At 38.2% G+C, this 19,368-nt stretch overlaps 1 protein-coding gene across 3 annotated transcripts in view; it reads right to left on the reverse strand.

Moving 5' to 3' along the window:
• Positions 1 to 19,368, reverse strand: part of Rnf180 (ring finger protein 180) — a 111,987-nt gene that overhangs the window by 82,275 nt on the left and 10,344 nt on the right. For 2 of the 3 annotated variants that reach the window (XM_090331876.1, XM_090331874.1), the window contains exon 2: positions 8,951 to 9,085. In XM_090331876.1, coding sequence (XP_090188002.1) covers positions 8,951 to 9,085 — 135 coding nt within the window. Of the gene's footprint in view, positions 1 to 8,950; positions 9,086 to 19,147; positions 19,233 to 19,368 lie in introns of those variants that run through there. The other variant, XM_090331875.1, reaches the window with a different exon arrangement.

A 19,368-nucleotide genomic window follows, 5' to 3' on the forward strand; every position in this document is an offset into this window, starting at 1 on the left:
CAGTGAGGTAACTACAGAAATCAACAAAATACTGTGTATTGCAAAATGTGATAGAAAGAACTGTCAATGTTTTTGTCATAAAATTTCAAGAAACATATTTAACCTGACTTAAATATTACTGAATCTATGTATGTATAAAAAATCATGTTACCCTACTAACTCATACAATATTTTTTGTTTTCATATACTAGTTTAAAATAAATCTGGCTTAAAAAGAAAAAGGAAGGTCTTGAATTTTTCCCAATTTTAAAGTATTTTCAACACAGTCTGAACACATTTCAGTGGGAAACAGAAAGCCTTGAGGAAAGGGCTCGAGTAGGCCCAAGAAATGTACACCTCACCCTGATGGCTGAATTTTCAATTTTCTTCAAAGAACACAACTTTCCCAACTTTCCATGTCAATGCTTAGACCAATACAAGAGGGTCAGGGAGGTATACATACAGAAATACATAGAGAATGTTGCTGAAGGTAAGGTCAAGAAAAAGAAGCAAAAACTAGGAATAGTCTCTAGATTAATCATCTAAAAGCTCCTTAACACATGTCCTCACAAAAGTGCTCAAGAATATATGCAAGAGTTTATTTGAATTTTTCTGTTACAATGATAGAGGGGAATCCCAGGCTAACAAGGAGGTAATTAACTTTGGGCTTCAAGATAGCATAGTAGTTACATTGGTTAGCCTACTTTATTGAAGCAGAGATCATGCAGAATATGCATGTTTTTAAAAACAAAATTCAATGGTTGAAGTAGAAGATACAGATGAGAAGTTTCGTGTGCCAGATGCAAACAGTATGTTTTTTTTTCTCTGCATTCAATACAATTTGTACTATATTCGAGTACAGAGTAGATGAGGATAACATGAAGTATGATTGAGAACATATGGTTGAAACTACTTGGGTACTGTGCAAGGGTGGCTTACATCAGTAAGGGAGTTAAGATCTGAGGCTCACGATCAAAGTTCAAAGCCAGCCTGGGCAGGATAGTCCATGAGATTCTCATCTCTAATCTAGAAGAGCTAGAAGTGGAGATGTGACCCAAGTGTTAGAGCACCAACTCTGAGTGAAAAGGCTAAGAGACAATGGAAAGGCACTGAGCACAAGTCCAGGTATTGACATCATCATCAACAACAATAACATCATCATCATCATGGGGGTGGCTCTGGAAAAACTACTATTAAGTTTGTCCTTGTCAGGCAAGAATAATACTTGGGTCAGAAGGAAATAGCATCATGCTAGGGTGGCAGGAAAGAGCTGGAAGAAATGGACATTTGCAACAGGTGTTGGAACCCACACTCTTCTTAGAAATCACAACTAATGACAATGAGATAAATTTATTTATACAATAAAGTACAAGATTAATAAATCTTTCTTGAAAATTCTAAAGAGAAGTACAATGTGTCATTTAGCTTATAATGGTAAAATTATATGAATATATACATATTGATTAAACTCAACAATGTTTGTTGTTTTATCTGTAAACTGTACTCTAATAAAACTGACCAAAACCAGAAATAACAAAGATATTCTTTAAGAACAGTGATCAATCTGGTATATTATATATATATATATATGTTTAGTTGCTTATTTGAAATAGGAGGGGAAAAATGATTAGGGAAGGGAGGAGGGAAATGGGGACAAAAACATGAGAATGGGTATCAATGTGTGAGAAATAATGCACCTTCTATCTGGCAAATATAACTGTAACCCCTCTAAACAGTAAAATAAAAATTAAAGAACAATGATCAAGAAACATTTGCAAATTGTATCATTTTATTTTGCATTTTTGCTAATGCAAAAACAAAAGCATTTAATTCACGCATGCCTCGGAGATTAATATAAATTATTTAGGTTAAATTGTAGAGCAAATGGAGACTTAAAAATTGTTTTTTTTTCTACCCTTAATGTTTGTCATAATTTAGTTCTCTAGGTAATTCTGTTAAAACTATAGTCCAATTTATGTTCGTAATCCTAGCTACTCAAGAGGCTGAAATTTGAGGAATGCAGTTTGAAGCCAGCATGGGCCAAAAAGTTCATGTGATTTTTTTTTTGTGTGTGTGGGGCTTGAATTCAAACTGGGGACTGTCCCTGAGCTCTTCAGCTACCACCCTACCCTTGAGCTAAGCCCCACTTCCCATTTTCTAGAGGTTAACTGGAGATAAGAATCTCAGGCCCAAGGGCCGGGAGTTTGGCCTAGTGGTTAAAGTGCTTGCCTAGCATGCATGAAGACCCGGGTTCGATTCCTCGGTACCACATACATAGAAAAAAGCCAGAAGTGGTGCTGAGGCTCAAGTGGTAGAGCTCTAGCCTTGAGAAAATCCAAGAACAGTGCTCAGGCCCTGAGCTCAAGCCCAGGACTGGCAAAAAAAAAAAAAAAGAATCTCAGGCCCTTTCATGCCCAGGCTGGCTTTGAACCTTGATCCTCAGATGTCAGACTCTTGAGTAGCTAGGATTACAGGCGTGAGCCATTGCACCGGGTTCATGTGATTCTTATCTCCACTTAAACAGCAAAATATCAGAAGTGGAGCTGTAGTTCAAGTATAGAGAATCAGCCTTGAGTGAAAAAGTTATGCAAGGTATGAGACCTGCTGAGAGAGTGAAAATGAGGGAGTGACATTGTCCAAAAAAGAAATGTTCTCACTGCTGACTGGTGTAACTTAACTCTTCTGTATGTCGCTTTTATAATAATTATTTTTTAAAATATTTTAAGAGTGGGCTGGGAGTTTGGTCTAGTGGTAGAGTGCTTGCTTAGCATGCACGAAGACCCAGGTTCCATTCCTCAGTACCACATATATAGAAAAAAAGCCAGAAGTGGTGCTGAGGATCAAGTGGTAGAGCTCTAGCATTGAGAAAGCCCAAGGACAGGGCTCAGCCCAAGGGCTAGGGCTTAAGGCCTAGGACTAGAAAAAAAACATGTTTAAGAGTATGAGGTCTTTCATTCAAGTCCCATCACATCTTGTCAGCATCACAACTATTACTGGACCTAAATTAATTTCTTAAATCTGATAAACAGGGAAGACAGGTTTGCTTTGGGAAGATACGCATTATGACATAGGACTAATTGTACTCTTGAAAAGCCCTAATTCCTAAAGATTTCAGATTTTGAAAATTCATCTTTTCTGTACTGCCAAGTTTATTGCAACATTATTCAGAATAGCCACAACATGGAATTAACTGTCAAAAATGTCAGATATAATCAGGTTTCCAAAATTAATGGAGAAGTAAGAGAAATAGAGTAAAAGTTTCAAAGTAATGTAACAAAGGCAAGGACCAAGGATCTAGGCTTTGTGTTCCAGGAATAGGGTTGATTTTTTTGTACTTTTGTTTTCAGCCACCTCAGTTCATTAGAGTTACCAGTTACAAAGCCAGTCCCACTGAGGCCTAAAGAAAGGAAGTAAGTTTCCCCAGGCTAACAGCTGAGAGGTAGCAGCTCTACTTGGGGTTTAAACATATGCAGTGTGTCCTGCCCTTCACTGCCAGGCTCTGAAATCACAGACTGGAACCGCGCTGGGTAGAAACTACTTTTCCTCTTGCAGAAATCTTGAGGTAAGGTGCTTTCAGCTTTCACAAGAGAACTTCAAAGGCCCAATGGGTCTCTACTTGTTCCCTAAGCACCTAGTTCCTTTTCCCTCAACCTCCAGCCCAATATAAGGTTATCAGATTTACTCATCAGGGAGAAATTCTGGCCTTGTTTAGTCATCAGTACTTCTTTTTTTCCATATATTTTTTATCGTAACTAATAGAAGGGTTACATTGTATTCACCAGATAGAAGATGCATTACTTCACAAACATTGATATCCTTTCTCATGTCCTGGTCCCCATTTCTCTCCCCTAATCCCCACTCGTCATCTTGTTTTCCTCCCTTCCCTATCCTATTTCAAATAATCAAATAAGCATATATACAATATATCAGATAAGAAGATGAAATACTGTAACAATATGAGATAACCAAGGGACAGCAAAAGAGATGAGAGATAACATAGTACATTAAGGACAACAACCACTCATTATATGGCTTTTGTTTCTATATCCTGGAGGTCCTTTCATTTAGCATCATCCTATATAGCCTTATGTATCTAGGTTTTGTGTTATTGTAAATCTCTGCTAGGAGAGCCCAAGGTTTCTACTGTTTATGACAAATGAGGGAAACCACTGAGCCTATGTTCCTTTGAGTCTGGCTTACTTTACTTAGTATGATTTTTTCTAAGTCTTTCCATTTCCTTACAAATGGGGAAATGTTCTTTCTGACAGCAGCATAGAATTCCATTGTGTATAAATACCACATCTTGTTGATTTACTCATCAACTGAGGGGCCTTTGGGTTGGTTCCATATCTTTGCTATGGTAATTAGTGCTGCAATGAACATCATTGTGCTTGTGGCTTTAGTATGTCCTTGTTTCTGGATGATTGGGTAAATGCCAAGTAGTGGAATTGCTGGGTCATAGGGGAGCTCTATGTTTAGTCTTTTGAGGAACTGCCATACTGCTTTCCATAGTGGTTGAACGAATTTGCACTCTCACCAACAGGGTAGTAGTGATCCCTCCTGGCCACATCCCCTCCAGCATCTGTTGTTATTGGATTTCTTGATCATGGCCATTCTAACTGGAATGAGGTGGAATCTTAAGAGTTGTTTTAGTCATCAGTATTTCTAAGGTTTCTTTATTCTAAGAAATCTGTGGAAGTTAATTATTACAGAGTTTGCACTAGAACAACACTTCTCGGGCAACAATCTCTTTTGATTAACACTGAAGCAAATAATAGAGATCAAGGTTACAAGTTTAGTGGCTACTTTGGGAGAATGCTTCCAGGTGTGTTCCCAGATTGTCTGGCACATTTAGTAAAAAGTTATTCTCCTGCTGGGCTCTGATAGCTCATGTCCCCTAGCTACCCAGGGGACTGAGATCTGAGGAAAGATGTTCAAAGCCAGACCAAGCAGGAAAGGAAAGTCCTTGAGACTCTTTTTTTTTTTTTTTTGCCAGTCCTGGGCTTGAGCTCAGGGCCTGAGCACTGTCCTTGGACTTTCTCAAGGCTAGAGCTCTACCACTTGAGCCTCAGCGCATCACTTCTGGCTTTTTTCTATGTATGTGGTACCGAGGAATCAAACATGGTCTTTGTGCATGCTCGGCAAGCACTCTACCACTAGGCCAAACTCCCAGCCCAGTCCTTGAAACTTATCTCCAATTAACTATCAGAAAGCTAGAAGAGGAGCTGTGGTAGAGTGCTCAGGGGTAGCCCAGGCCCTGAATTCCAGCTTCATGACTAACAACAACACAATAATTATACTCTTGCTCCATATGCTAGAGTGACTACCTTCTAAATAAGTCATAATGAGTCTTGTATACAATAAAGCTAAGAATGTTTCATTATCCAATTTTGTGTTTTTGGTAGATGTGGAGGACATATCTCTCATTATTAGTTTCTTCTCCTCCTTGTTTATTCCTCTTCTTCTGCTAAATTTTTACCTCTTCCTCTTTGTTTTCATGTTCTCCTCTTCATTTTTGTCTTCCTCCTCCTTTACTTATTTCCCTCCTCTTCTTTCTACTCCTCTTTCTCCTCCTTCCTACTCCTCCCCTCTCTATATTTCTTATTTCTCTCTTCTTCTTCCTTTTTTTGTTGTTCTTTAATGGACAGGTCTTCAGATGGATGGCAAAACAGAAAAACAACCTTATTTGAAGAACTTAATGCCTTTACAGAAGGGAAATAACAGGTTCTTCTTGGGAAAAATTAAATTTAAAATTTATTTCTCCAGAGAAAAAGAATAAGTCTCAGACTAATATGTGGGTGAAAGAGGAAAAAGTGTACAGAAACTAACAGTAGATACATCTTGGTCTCAGGAAGATGATGTTGACGTATCTGTAAGTGAAATAATTTCTTCAATCAGCAGAGGGCACTAATGCATCACTGGCTTTTCTTTAAGGGCAGTTAATGTTTCCAGTTGCTGCGTAGGATAAGAATATCTAACCTTCAAATTACAAATTTGGTGGTTATATTTTTTATAATTGTATGGTATTTAAGATTTCTAACTAGACAATAAGGATAAATGATTGGATTTTATGTAATGTTTTGAAAGATACTTAAGACTTGGAATTTGTAATGTAAGAAATGATGATCTTTACCTAATTAAAGTGAACCAAATAGACGAATTAACTATTGTAGCTATAAACACTACAGGGAAAATATGAAACAAGATTGACATTTAGATTTTCATTAGCAATTACATGTTTGAACTGTTGCTAATGTAGAGAAACCCAAACTCCACTTACCTCTTAGTTTTTCTATTTGTACCCTGACGAAGTACTTTAAGAATAAATACTTTTATTAATAATAAAAAGGTCAAGATGAATTTTTAAAATATAAATTTTTAGCTAAGTGCCAATGGTACCACATAACCAATTCTACTACTCAGGAAGACTCAAGAAGTTCTAGGTTCAAAGTAAGACTAAGCAGAGAAGTGTTATAAAGATTCCATCTGTATGCCCTCAGTTGATGAGTGGATCAACAAGATGTGGTATTTATATACAATGGAATTCTATGCTGCTGTCAGAAAGAACAACATAGCCCCATTTATAAGGAAATGGAAAAAGTCATATTAAGTGAAGTAAGCCAGACAGGCTCAGTGGTTTCCCTCATTTGTTATAATCAGTAGAAACATTGGGCTCTCCTAGCAGAGATTTACAATAGAGCAAAACCTAGATACATAAGGCCATATAAAATGATGCTAAATGAAAGGACTTCCAGGATATTGAAGCAAAAGCCATATAATGAGTGATTGTTGTCCTTGGTTATCTCATATTGTTACAGTATTTCACCTGGTTATCTGATATATTGTATATATATTTATTTGGTTATTTGAAGTTGGATAGGGAAGGGAGGAAAAGAAGATGAGGGGTGGGGGTGGGGGAGGGAAATGGGGATCAAAACATGAGAAAGGGTATCAATGTATGTGAAGTAATGCACCTTCTATCTGGTGAATATAATGTAACCCTTCTATTAATTATAATAAAAAGATATGAAAAAAAGATTCCATCCGTAAAAAAATCAGCAAAAATCCAGGTTGGACAAAAGATCTAAGTGGTAGAGTATCATCAGCCTTGCTAGAAAAAGCCATGTGAGAATGAAAAGCTGAGTTCAAGCTCTAGCACTGGGGTGGGGTGGGGGATTTGGAGGGGAGAAAGCAGACAGGTCTACTATGTCAACTGTTTTCTTCTTTTTTGTATTTTTGTTTTGTTTTGTTTTCATTTTTGGCTGCTGCTATTTTGTGTGAGTATTAGGGCTTGAACTCAGGGCCTCTTACATTTTCTCACTTGCTTGCTCACTGCTGGATCTCTTACACTAGAACCACATCTCCAGTCCAAGGTAACTTTACAAAACCACAATCTATCTCTGAATTCCAATCACACCAATTTTTTTAGCTCCATAAAGGCACCAGAAGGCCTTTTAATATCAGGATCCTAAAGCTTGAAATGCTCTGTTGTCTGGGCTATGCTTCCTGTCCATTGTCATTTCTTCTCAACAGCCTTCTCCCACACAGAGAGGCCTGTGCTTTAACTGTGTGATTCCCTAGTCTTTTCTTTGGGCCACATAATGCACTATTTATAGGATTAACCAATATAACCATGTATAGCTGTTCTATGACTGATTAGCATCATAAATTTTTAAATTCCAATATTCTCTCAGTAATGTAATGTTACATTATTAAAATGTCTATTATAATTCTAATAGATTTATAGTTATAATGCAATGACAATTATGATCATAGGACGTCAATTAGTAAACTATATATATATATATATATATATATATATATATATAGACAGAGATCATCTCTGTCTGTCCCCACTTCAATTACTACTGCCTGTTAACAGGCAGGGCTGTGCAATTTTCCGTTAAAATTAAATCCCACAGACGGAGGGACTTCAACACCAGAATTTATTTACTCATTGTTCTAGAAGCTGCAATCTGAGCTCTGAGCACCAGCATATGTGTAGTATGGGGTGGGATTCCTATCTTGCAGACAGTCTTCTTTTCATAGCTTTCTTCTCACAGCCTCTCTCTTTGTGTAGGGTCACAGTCCTACTGAATTACATTAGCCCCTGCTGAAATTTGCTGGCATTCATATTCCAGTATTTATCAAATTAAGTTATATAGGTTTGCCTATTCCCAAGGCCAGTTTAAAACTCCTAGATATTGGAAATGTGGTTGTAGTTATTGTTGTTGTTTTCATGCTGCATTACTCTCTTCCACTCTATATCCCAACACAGCCTAGGACAGTCTCGAGTGATTTATGTTTAATGAATGAATGGGTGAGAGCTCTCCAGTTAAAAAGAGGGCCAGGCTCTCTGTAGGGAGGGTGTAAAGTTCAGGATACCCTGAGCACAAAGGGCATCAAAGCTCTCATGCTTAAGTCTGGTTAACACCTCCACGTTAAACCTGCCCCAACCTCATGGTCCAGTCCCACCAACCACAAGCTGCCTGGCAGATGGCAGACTCGGGCAAACTACTTAAGCTTCTGTGCCTCAATTTATCTGTGAAGTAGAGATAATAGATTATCTCCCTCAAATACTATTAGTAATTATGCAAATGAAGTCTATAGAAGAGTATCTAACCAACAAATACATAAAAAGTACAGTAAATAATTCCTCATTAGGGAAATGTAAAGTGAACCTAAAATGATCTGTTACTATACATCTATCAGAATAGCTAAAGTCATTAATACAGAAAATACTATGTGCTGACAAAGACAAAGAACTGGGATTTTCATACTAGGTTTTGAACTCAGAGCCTCATACTTGGCAGGGTGGTGAGCGATCACTTGAGCATACCAATAGCCCCAAAGATACCTTTTGATTGTCATTTTCAAATATTTTCTTTGTTTCAGATAAGGCAGAAGTTCAGGGATACCTGGAGGAGTAAAGCATGTTTTTCTGGTGAAGACTGAAGATACCAATACTCACCTTAATCCGCTGGTGCTCAAGACAATTCATGAAACAATCAGAAGTTGCTATACAGTTTCCACATTTCCAACAACGAAGAAAATTTATTTCTTGTGGACTGTGACTTTTAAGTGTCAATTCTTCACTTCTTTTCATCTGTGGAAACAGGGAGGCATCTTTAGAATGCTAAAGTAGGTCAAATCTATTTCCAAATCCACAGGACAGCAGTAGCTATAAGCTGAACAGAAAGAAAATATCATTCACGGAAGTGCCTAGATTCCCTTCCTCGCTACAACTTCCACTTCCCCAACATCTCAGTGTCTTCATTGCTCTACAGCGCAGCCACATGCATGAATATTTCCAGTAACCTGAGCGAGGACAAGGCTTTGGATGTTCTCAAGCACTGATGAAAGTGTGAAGATTTGTCCAGATCAGTGAAAATCACTAGCTCTGGCCAGTTACTTTAAACTAAAATTCTTTACATTCATATACCATCTCCTTACTTTGTCCCTTTGTATAGACATACCATGATGGTACATCCCTTACCTCTAGATAAATAGTGCTTGGCTTTGGATGCACCACACAGTTAGAGCACCTACAAACAGCTATGCACTCAGCAACCTAAGGTTTAATATTGCTGTCTGTGGAATGACAATTGGCCCCATTTCTGAACATCCCCTTGTGGGCAGCTTCAGCAGTGGCTGCAGGGAAATGAAACATGTACACTGGTTACAAGGACAGAGGTTAGCGGTACTCTGTAAACCATGTCTGAGTCTGAAAATTCCATTTGATGATGATGATGATGATGATGATGATGATGATGATGATGATGCAATATGTTTGTAACTACTGGATTTTCTTTGGAAGGCGATTTTATGTCTATTCCTTTCCATTTATCTCTCACTAAAAGTGACAAAAAAAACCCCAACACTTGAGGAGTGAATTCAACAAGTTATTGAAGCAGTTTTAAAAGGGTTCTCACAATGGATTGTAAATAGGGTGTTTTGAGCAAGGTACTAGTGGCTGGTGCCTGTAATCCTAGCTAGATAGGAGAGTAGTTCAAAGGCAGCTCAGGTATGAAAGTCCATGAGTTCATCTCCAATTAACCACCAAAAAATTGGAAGTGGAGTTGTGGCTCAAGTGGTAGTGGAGTTGTGGCTCAAGTGATAGAATATAAGCTTTGACCAAAAAGTCCAGGGACAGAATCCTAGGCCCTGAATTAAAGCCCATGTGCGCGCATGTTTGCATACACAAAATGGTGTTTTGAACACCATTAAAACTGTAGCATTAAAACTGAAATGATAAATTGCTTTTGTATTAATCCTGAGAAAATTAGATCTTTAAATTTATAGTGACAATTCTCTATCTCATTTTTCTCTATTACTTCAAACATTAAAACTAATTTTGGGGCTGGGAGTTTAGCCTAGTGATTGAGTGCTTGCCTAGCATGCAGAAGACCTGGGTTCAATTCCTCAGTACCACATACATAGAAAAGAAGTGGTAAGGGCCGGGAGTTTGGCCAAGTGGTTAAAGTGCTTGCCTAGCATGCATGAAGACCCGGGTTCGATTCCTCGGTACCACATACATAGAAAAAAGCCAGAAGTGGTGATGAGGCTCAAGTGGTAGAGCTCTAGCCTTGAGAAAGGCCAAGGACAGTGCTCAGGCCCTGAGCTCAAGCCCAGGACTGGTAAAAAAAAGAAAAAAAAAGAAAAAAAAAAGAAAAGAAGTGGTAAAAGAACTGGAAGTGGTGCTGAGGCTCAAGTGGTAGAGCTCTAGCCTTGAGAAAGTGCAAGGACAGTGCTCAGCTTCTAAGCTCAAGCCCAGGACTGGCAAAAAAAAAAATGAATTTTTTCTATATATGTGATACCAAGGAATCAAACCCGGGTCTTCGTGCATGCTAGGCAAGCACTTTAACCACTAGGCCAAACTCCCGGCCCCCAAAATTCATTTTTAATCTATTTTTATACCTGAGAATTTATGTCAATACCTTGATTTAGATCAATTTGGAATGTATTTATTCTAATATGAAAGGTTTCCCAAGTTAGCTCCAGTACATTTAAAGAAAAGCAATGTTGAGTCCATCCTGGTCACATTTCTCCATTTGTTTTTTTCATTTTTTATTCATACAACATTTTCAGAACGCTATCTACATACTGAAGAAGAGTCAAAGCTGAGGAACATAAAGATAAAAGGACTTATTTTTCTGGCTTGGACATGTTCACTGTGTTATCTATAAGATCAGAATCACTTCAGGAACTTAAAAATAGTGATATATAGATACTACTCTAAGGAATTTTTACTTATTCTGTAATGAGCAAGAGAGTAGGAAAAAGTATAATTTTAAAAGAAAAACAATTGCGTAGGTAACTCTATTGTGTGGTTAGAGTGAAGACAGATATTCATGTGACAACTAGGTATTATAACCAAGACAGATATAGACAGATTCTAACCAAGTTTAAAGGAACTGGGAATGAGGCTTAATGTTGGAGTACTTACCTAGCATGTGTGAAGCCATTTGATTCCCAGTACCACATAAATAAAAAAAGCTGGAAGTGTCACTGTGGCCCAAGTGGTAGAATGCTAGCCTTAAACTAAAGAACTTGGGGAGAGTGCCCAAGCCCTGAGTTCAAGTCCCAGAAATGGCCGAGAAAAAGAAAAAAGAAAAGAAAAAAACAAAGAAATTAAGAACTGTGCCTAGTAGGACAGCAAGCCCCACCCCTTGACATAGACAATCCAGCTTTGACTTTCCACTAATTAGGCTCAGGTTCAGAACCCTAGTAACGCAGTTGCTTACTCTAATTCATCTATCTTCAATCATCACTAGAGTATTAAAGCACCTATTCTCCTAGTTCATCTTCTCTCACTCTCTATGTCCTATTCAGCCTCTTTTATTCTCATCTTTCTAGCCAGAGACATCAGGAAGGGGTCAGGTCAACTAGGAGAAACCCCAGATGGGGAGGCTCCTGAACCCCAGATGCCTGGTCTTCTCAAGATTCTTGCACGTCTACTTAGGGTATATAGAAGGAAAAAGCTCAAATTTTTGATGCAAACTAAGTTCACTGGAAGTTAATAAAAAATATACTTGGTTTTGTGTGACAATTCTGTCACATTGCAGTCTTTTAAATCTATATGTTAATTTTGATCTTGTTCCAAGGATCAAAACCAATACTTTCAACTTACAATGTGACTCTCGATCATGGCTTTGGTAGTAATGGTTCATTCAGTAAAGCAATGAGCAAACCTACAGGTACTAGCTGGCAGTTATTATTAAGAGCTTAAAATATAACTACAGTCAGGACCGGGAGTTTTGCCTAGTAGTAGAGTGCTTGCCTAGCTTGCACGAAGACAAGGGTTCAATTCCTCAGTACCACATACATAGAAAAACCGAATTGGCGCTGTGGCTCAAGTGGTAGAGCACTAACATTCAGGAAAGTTCAAGGATAGTGCTCAGGCCCTGAGTTCAGTCCCTAGGACTGGCAAAAAAATAAAATGTAACTACAACCAGGCTCTGGTAGCTCACCCCTATAATCCTAGCTACTCAGGAAGCTGAGATCTGAGGGTTCAAAGCCAGCCCAGGCAAGAAAGTCCATGAGATTCATGTTTCCCGTTAAGCACCAGAAAGTTGGAAGTAGCACTGTGGCTTCAGGTGGTAGAGTGCTAGCCTTGAGCATAGAGAGCTCAGGGTCATTGCCCAAGTCTACCTTCATAGATACATTATATTCCTATTGGATAGACTGATCTAGACATTCTTGAACCCCAGGCTTTCAAATACTTGGTTCTTTTTCATTAATGAAATCTCATCTAAGTGTCATCTCCTAAATGATATGCTAAAAGGACCATCTGATTTATTTAGGTCCCTAGTGATACTAATTCAGTGTTTCCAGGGTAAGACTCTGGAATCTGCATATTTAATAAGCACGCTGGGTGATTCTGTTACAGGTGATCTGATGACTACACACAGAAAAAGACCAATCTTCAGAATAGAATCTAAGCTCCTTCTTATATCAAAGACATTCTTTCAGTAACATGAGAGCTCCTTGTGCTAGAACTCTGAATCTGAGTGTGGTAAGCAGTCTCTACATGTGATAAAAATTGTAGAGAACACATGTGAAGAGCATGTGGTAGTAGTGAATCCAAATAAATGTGTAGAAACTGATATCACTGTGAATTTTATACTCAGTTCACAATTGAATATAAAATTATCTGCATTATTTTTTAAAATCACAAAATCTTGCACACTCAAAATGATAGCCAAATCTGTATCGATTAACTGTTCTGATATACTTGGATACTTTTCTCACTTTTCACTCATATTTTTGGCCATGTGATTTTGGTTGCTTTGTTATGCTAACAATAGTATGATATTTTTCTGGGAAAAATAATGACAATTCAATCCTTTATCTATCTAAAAAATCAGCCTTTCATGTACTTTAAAACAAAATTATCAAATCTTGGTAGACTTCAAAGAATAAATACTCCTATGTAAGTCTTTGCACATGTCACTAAAAATATACCTTTTCTGTTGTTCTACCCTAAATTCTCTTCTTACAATGGCATTTACCTTTCCCTTGAATCTTTGTCAACTAATAGTTCTCATACTTTAAGGCTGAAATCAAATTTTCTTTGTAGCTGTTGCCAGGGAAAATACAATGACTTCCTCCTCTGTGTCTTGCAGCATATTTTGTGTGGCATCACACTTACCTGTCTGAATTTCTCACTGATGTAGCACCAAGCTTCTATAAAGAACAATACTACACATTCCATAGTCATATCATCAAACATGGCACCTACCTATTACTGGTCATGGGACTTGAACTCAAAGCCTGGGCACTCTCCCTGAGCTTCTTCTTTTTTTTTTTTTTTTTTTTTTTTTTGCCCGTCCTGGGCTTGAGCTCAGAGCCTGAGCACTGTCCTTGGACTTTCTCAAGGCTAGAGCTCTACCACTTGAGCCTCAGCACCACTTCCGGCTTTTTTCTATGTATGTGGTACCGAGGAATTGAACCCGGGTCGTCATGCATGCTAGGCAAGCGCTTTAATCACTAGGCCAAACTCCCGGCCCTGGCACCTACCTATTACTAAACAAACAAAAACACCAATGATTGCTGAAATCAAATGAACAAGATATGGCTGGTGCTGAATGCTCATGTCTGTAATCCTAGCTACTCAGAAGGCAGAGATATGAGAATCACAGTTCACAGTCAGCTTGGGCAAGCAAGTCCATGAGACTATCTCCAATTAACCACCAGAAAACTCAAAGTGGCAGTGTGTGTCAAAATGGTAGCATGCTAGCCTTGAGTGAAAAAGCTCAGAGACAGGTCCCTGAATAAGAGCTCAGCTTATACTGTCGTTTTCCAATTCTACATGTTAATTTTCTCCGGCCAGTTACAGGGATGAACCAAATAGAGTGATTTAGAAATAGACAAGAGGAAAGATGCATAACTGTGTTTACATATCTGAGTTAAAAGAGGTACTGGAGATTATCCAATAGTTACTAACTTATAGGAAAACTGAGATGGGGTCTATCAGAGAACTTATGCCCAAAAAGACATATCTGCACAATCTGAGCTGAACCATTTGTGTGCTGAAAACTCAAACTCATCTCCAACTCAGCATCCTATACACTAGTGTTGCTCTTAGGAAGACAGCAAATCATAGAAGTAAACAACTGAGATTGTTTCCTGAACTTGGAGACTAAATAATTTTGGGTAGCACATGGTTTTAATACTCTGAGGACTCTTATTAGCAACAAGAGAACGAAAGAACAGAGAAGGAACAAAGGTGACCTTGAGAAACAGTATAGCATAATATAGAAATTAACATATTGGAGAGTACAAGCCCCATAAACAACTAACAAAAACAAAACAACTCAAGAGTAGTCCTCTTTGGCTGGAACCCCTGGGGATCCAGTGTGACAGAGACTTTACTTGCTGGGCCTCCTGTTGGGTAGTCACATCTGGGTAGTCCTATCTGTCTTAGATCCAAGCAATAACTTTGTCCCAAAAGCTAAAGTTGGAATAACCTGAAATGAGGAAGCAACTAGCTTTTCACCCTCTGACCTTAGTAAAACCTTGCTTGTTCTATCATCTCTGAATCAACTTCTGGGCTGCTGGCGCTTTAAAAGAGGTGATAGAATCTCAGAAGTCTGAAAGACTTTCTTTCCATATCTCTTTTAATCCTAACTGGCTCTATCTCTGTTGACACAAGCCTATCTCTATTCCTAGTTTCTTCTGAAAAACCTTGTTAAACTATGTGCACTTTCTTATGAGAGAAATTTTTCAAAACATGTTTCTAATGTTTTATAATGTGGGAATGCTAAGAATTTTCCCAATTCTAATTTAGAGCTCCTTTATTCTTAACACTGAACAAATCTATCACCCTCTTTCACATCTGCTCATAAGCAGAAAGAAAAAAATCAGGCTACACCTTCAATTCTTTGCTTGGAAATCTCTTCTAAGTTTCTGATGTCAACACTCATAAGTTCTACTTTTCTTTTTTTTTCTTTTCTTTTTTTTTGCCAGTCCTGGGCTTGAGCTCAGGGCCTGAGCACTGTCCTTGGACTTTCTCAAGGCTAGAGCTCTACCACTTGAGCCTCAGCACCACTTCTGGCTTTTTTCTATGTATGTGGTACCGAGGAATCGAACCCGGGTCTTCATGCATGCTAGGCAAGCTCTTTAACCACTAGGCCAAACTCCCGGCCCCGAGTTCTACTTTTCATAAAAGGAATAAAATTTAGTCAAGTTTTGTCTCTTTCTCTCCCAAACTTTGCACAGTACATTCCTGATTTTTTTTTTTTTTTTTTTTGCCAGTCCTGGGCTTGAGCTCAGGGCCTGAGCATTGTCCTTGGAATTTCTCAAGGCTAGAGCTCTACCACTTGAGCCTCAGCACCACTTCCAACCTTTTTTTTTTTTTTGTATGTATGTATGTGGTACCAAGGAATCGAACCTGGGTCTTCGTGCATGCTAGGCAAGCACTTTAACCACTAGGCCAAACTCCCGGCCCCACATTCCTGATTTTATTTGAAGACTTCACTGGAATTACATTTCACATCCATATTCCCATCAATAATTCCTTCTTGACAGTGTATATGTTTGTATTACCTAACAAATATGTCAAAATCCTTCAAGCCTCCATACAATGTCACTTTCTATTTTTAGGTATTTGTTGCGGTGAAAACCTACTTCACAATACCAAAATAAATGTGATTGTGCAGTTTATTATCACAGGTTGGGTGTCTTTATTTTTTCACATTCTGGAAGCTGGATCTCCTAGATCAGTGTTTATTTCTAAGACTTCACCACCTGTTCCTCAATGGCTGTCTTCTCTCTGGGTCCTCACTTGGCCTTTTCCCTGGGCCTCCATTCTTCTGATATGCCTTCCTCTTCTTGTGAGGATACTACTCCCAAGAGATTCCCGCCTTTGTGATCTCACTTAAACTTCATTATCTCTTTGAAGCTTTAGCTCCAAATATAGGAACACAAGGGGTTTAACATTTGCATTTTTTCAAATGGGGACATAATTCAGTTCAGGCCAGAACAAACAATCCAAATCAATCCTCTCAATTGTAATATTACTATAGTGCTCATGTTTCACTTGTGTGCTTTGGGGTATAAGGCATAAAAAAGGCAAAAAATAGCAGAGAAAAATACTAACGTCATAATTTCCCAAAAGGAGAAAAAAAACACTTGTGGGTGTCAAATAAAACTAATAAGAAAATTTAAAAAATAAAATAACCAAGGCATGTGGGAGCTGTGTGTCAATTATCAATAAATGTTCTCTTCTTCTTCCTCCTGCTCCTTTCCCTCCTTCTCTTTCATCTCCTTTCTGATGCCCAGTATGTTACTCTTTTTTGCTTGTAGGCACCATGATATACTTATAGCCGTTGGAGGGTGGCATATTCCACCACCTAAAGGTTGTGTCACTGGAAATGCCTCCATGAAATAAGAATGAGTATTGCTTCTGTAAATATTTATGCAATAGGAAATTTTTGTTTAGTATAAGAGGGAATCCCATTGCTAGATAAGACACAATGGTCTTAGAAATAATCTCCCACTGCTTTTCGGAAGTGGATTTGGCACCCGTTACCACTGAGTGCGAGATTGAATATCATCCAATAACTGTGTGGGGTGAGTGGCACAGATATCCATAGACTGAATCCTCCTGGTATTCACTGCAATCACTAAAAGGAATATAAAGCAGCCACATCCAAGCAGGCTGAAGCAGCAGAACAGTGATAGCACTTTAATCATTGATCTGTGAAATGTTCAAACTACTGGAAATGTAAATGACTGAGTTTCCAAAACACTCAGTTTGTTTTTGAACCACTTAAGAATGCATCAGGATATTACATGAAATAGAACTGAAGGAAACTTTTACAGTTCTAACTAGATTCCTGTGGAATTTAAAGGTTCTATTTACTTCAAAAGACATTTCTGTCACATGTATTATTTAGTGAAAGCTGGTTATCAATTCAAGATCCATTTTCCAATAGCTTATAGTCTTTATCAGATACTTCATCTACACACATAGAATGGTTCTTTCTATATTTCTAAGCTTAGTAGCTACAGTAACTAAAATAGCATTAAAAGCCTCTAACCAATGAATCCTAAAACTATTTAAATCATGAAATATGAAGATTTCAATCTTCTCCCATAATTATTGGTGTTCATGAAAATGAAGTCAAACTTCAACAGTTCTGTGCATATACACATTAGTGCTCATATCCATACACACAATTCCTGTAAAGTAGCCAAGTTTTCTTGATAAAACAATATTCAATAACCAAAATACCTTATCCCTGACAAGCATCCTCTCACATTCTTTAATTCTATTTTTTTCCTGCCCTTGGCTTACTGAGTTCTTAAGCATCACGCAATGCAACATCATCACCAACAACAAAAGCAATACGAGTTTGACACTTACTACAAAGTATTTTCTAGTCCTATAGGTTCTTGAAGTTGTGTGTTTTAATGGGGCTGGACCCAGGAACTCAGTCATGCTAAGCAAAAGAAGCTCTAACCCTTGAGGTATACCCATTTCTCCCACAGAGCTGTTACCTTATGTATTCCAACTGACCTAAATTACTCTCTTTACAGACCAAGGAAGTAATTTCATTTCAGAAATACTATAAACACTAATGAACACAAGACCAACAATTCTAGATCAAACAATAATTCTGGTGTCAGCTATCAAAATTTACTCTCTAAAATTCTGAGGCGTGCTGTAATTCTAACTATTCAGATGGATGAGATCTGAGGATCACGGATCAAAGCCAGCCTTTGGCAACAAAATTCACTGAATAAAAGTCCACTGGAGATAACTATCAAAAAAGGCAGAAGTAGATCTGTGGGTCAAGTGGTAGAGGGCTAGGCTTGAGCAAAAATGTTCAGAGACAGTGCACAAGTGCTGAATTCAAGGTCCATGACTACTTCAAAAAACTGAAGCATTTCATTTTCCACCCTGACTGCAAGTGGAATCTGTCTTGGAAATACAAGATAAGTCATTATTTTACTGCTTTTTTTTCCTCCAGGGGAATCCCAGTTCTCTGCTGACCCTGCAGGTGTCTGGCCTCATCTGTCCTGTAGTATAGAAATTGTAAATGTCTTTCTCCTGCTCCTTCTTCTGGTCTCTTCCTCTACTGTCCTTGGATCCATGCAATGCAGTCTTCTGAACAGCTGGCCCCTAGCCTCTGGAAAAGTTACTGCCAGGTGTTCCTTCAGGTTTAAGCCTCAACACTCCTTTCTGTTATGAGTGGGTCTTTGTTGACGGAGGTAGAGCTGTCTATTTCCTTAAAATCCCTTGGGTGGATTTCTTTTAGAACCATAATCATACCACTAATGCATGTTTCTGTTTGCTGCATATGTTGAGTTGCAAATAATTCAGTAGTTTTCACCCCTTAATATTTACAGGGGATAAACGGTTCTGCCTAACAGCAGATACCAAAATACTCAAACATTCTATTTCTTTATAAAGTATGAATCATATTTGCATATAATCTATATGTATCCTCCTACAAACTTTAAATGATATGCAGACTATACTACAGAAACATTGTAAATGCTATGTATGTACTTGTTATACTCTAATGTTGAGCGAGTTGTGTTTGCATCAGTTCTGCAAAGATGTGGCTTTCTACTACTTGTAACAGTGCTCATCAGTAGAATGAGTAAGTGAAAAAGCAAGCAAACATAAGCAAGGAAAAAAGCATTATCCAGTTCTTACTTTGTGAAAGTCAGAGCACCATTTACTAGTATTACCAAGATAAATTCAGCACATATCACCAAAGGAAGCTGCTCTCAGAAGCCTCATAAAGCCATTGTGAAAACTGACTCTTCAGCAGCATCACTGCAGAGCAGTGTGAGTTCTATGACATCATGTGTGCTTTTATGACTCTATACTACTGAATGCAATCAGATGCAGTCAGATTCCTCACAATTCTCTTC

This window comes from Megascapheus bottae, chromosome 4, assembly GCF_031878675.1.
Source record: "Megascapheus bottae isolate mThoBot1 chromosome 4, mThoBot2.hap1, whole genome shotgun sequence".
Lineage (NCBI taxonomy): Eukaryota > Metazoa > Chordata > Mammalia > Rodentia > Geomyidae > Megascapheus > Megascapheus bottae.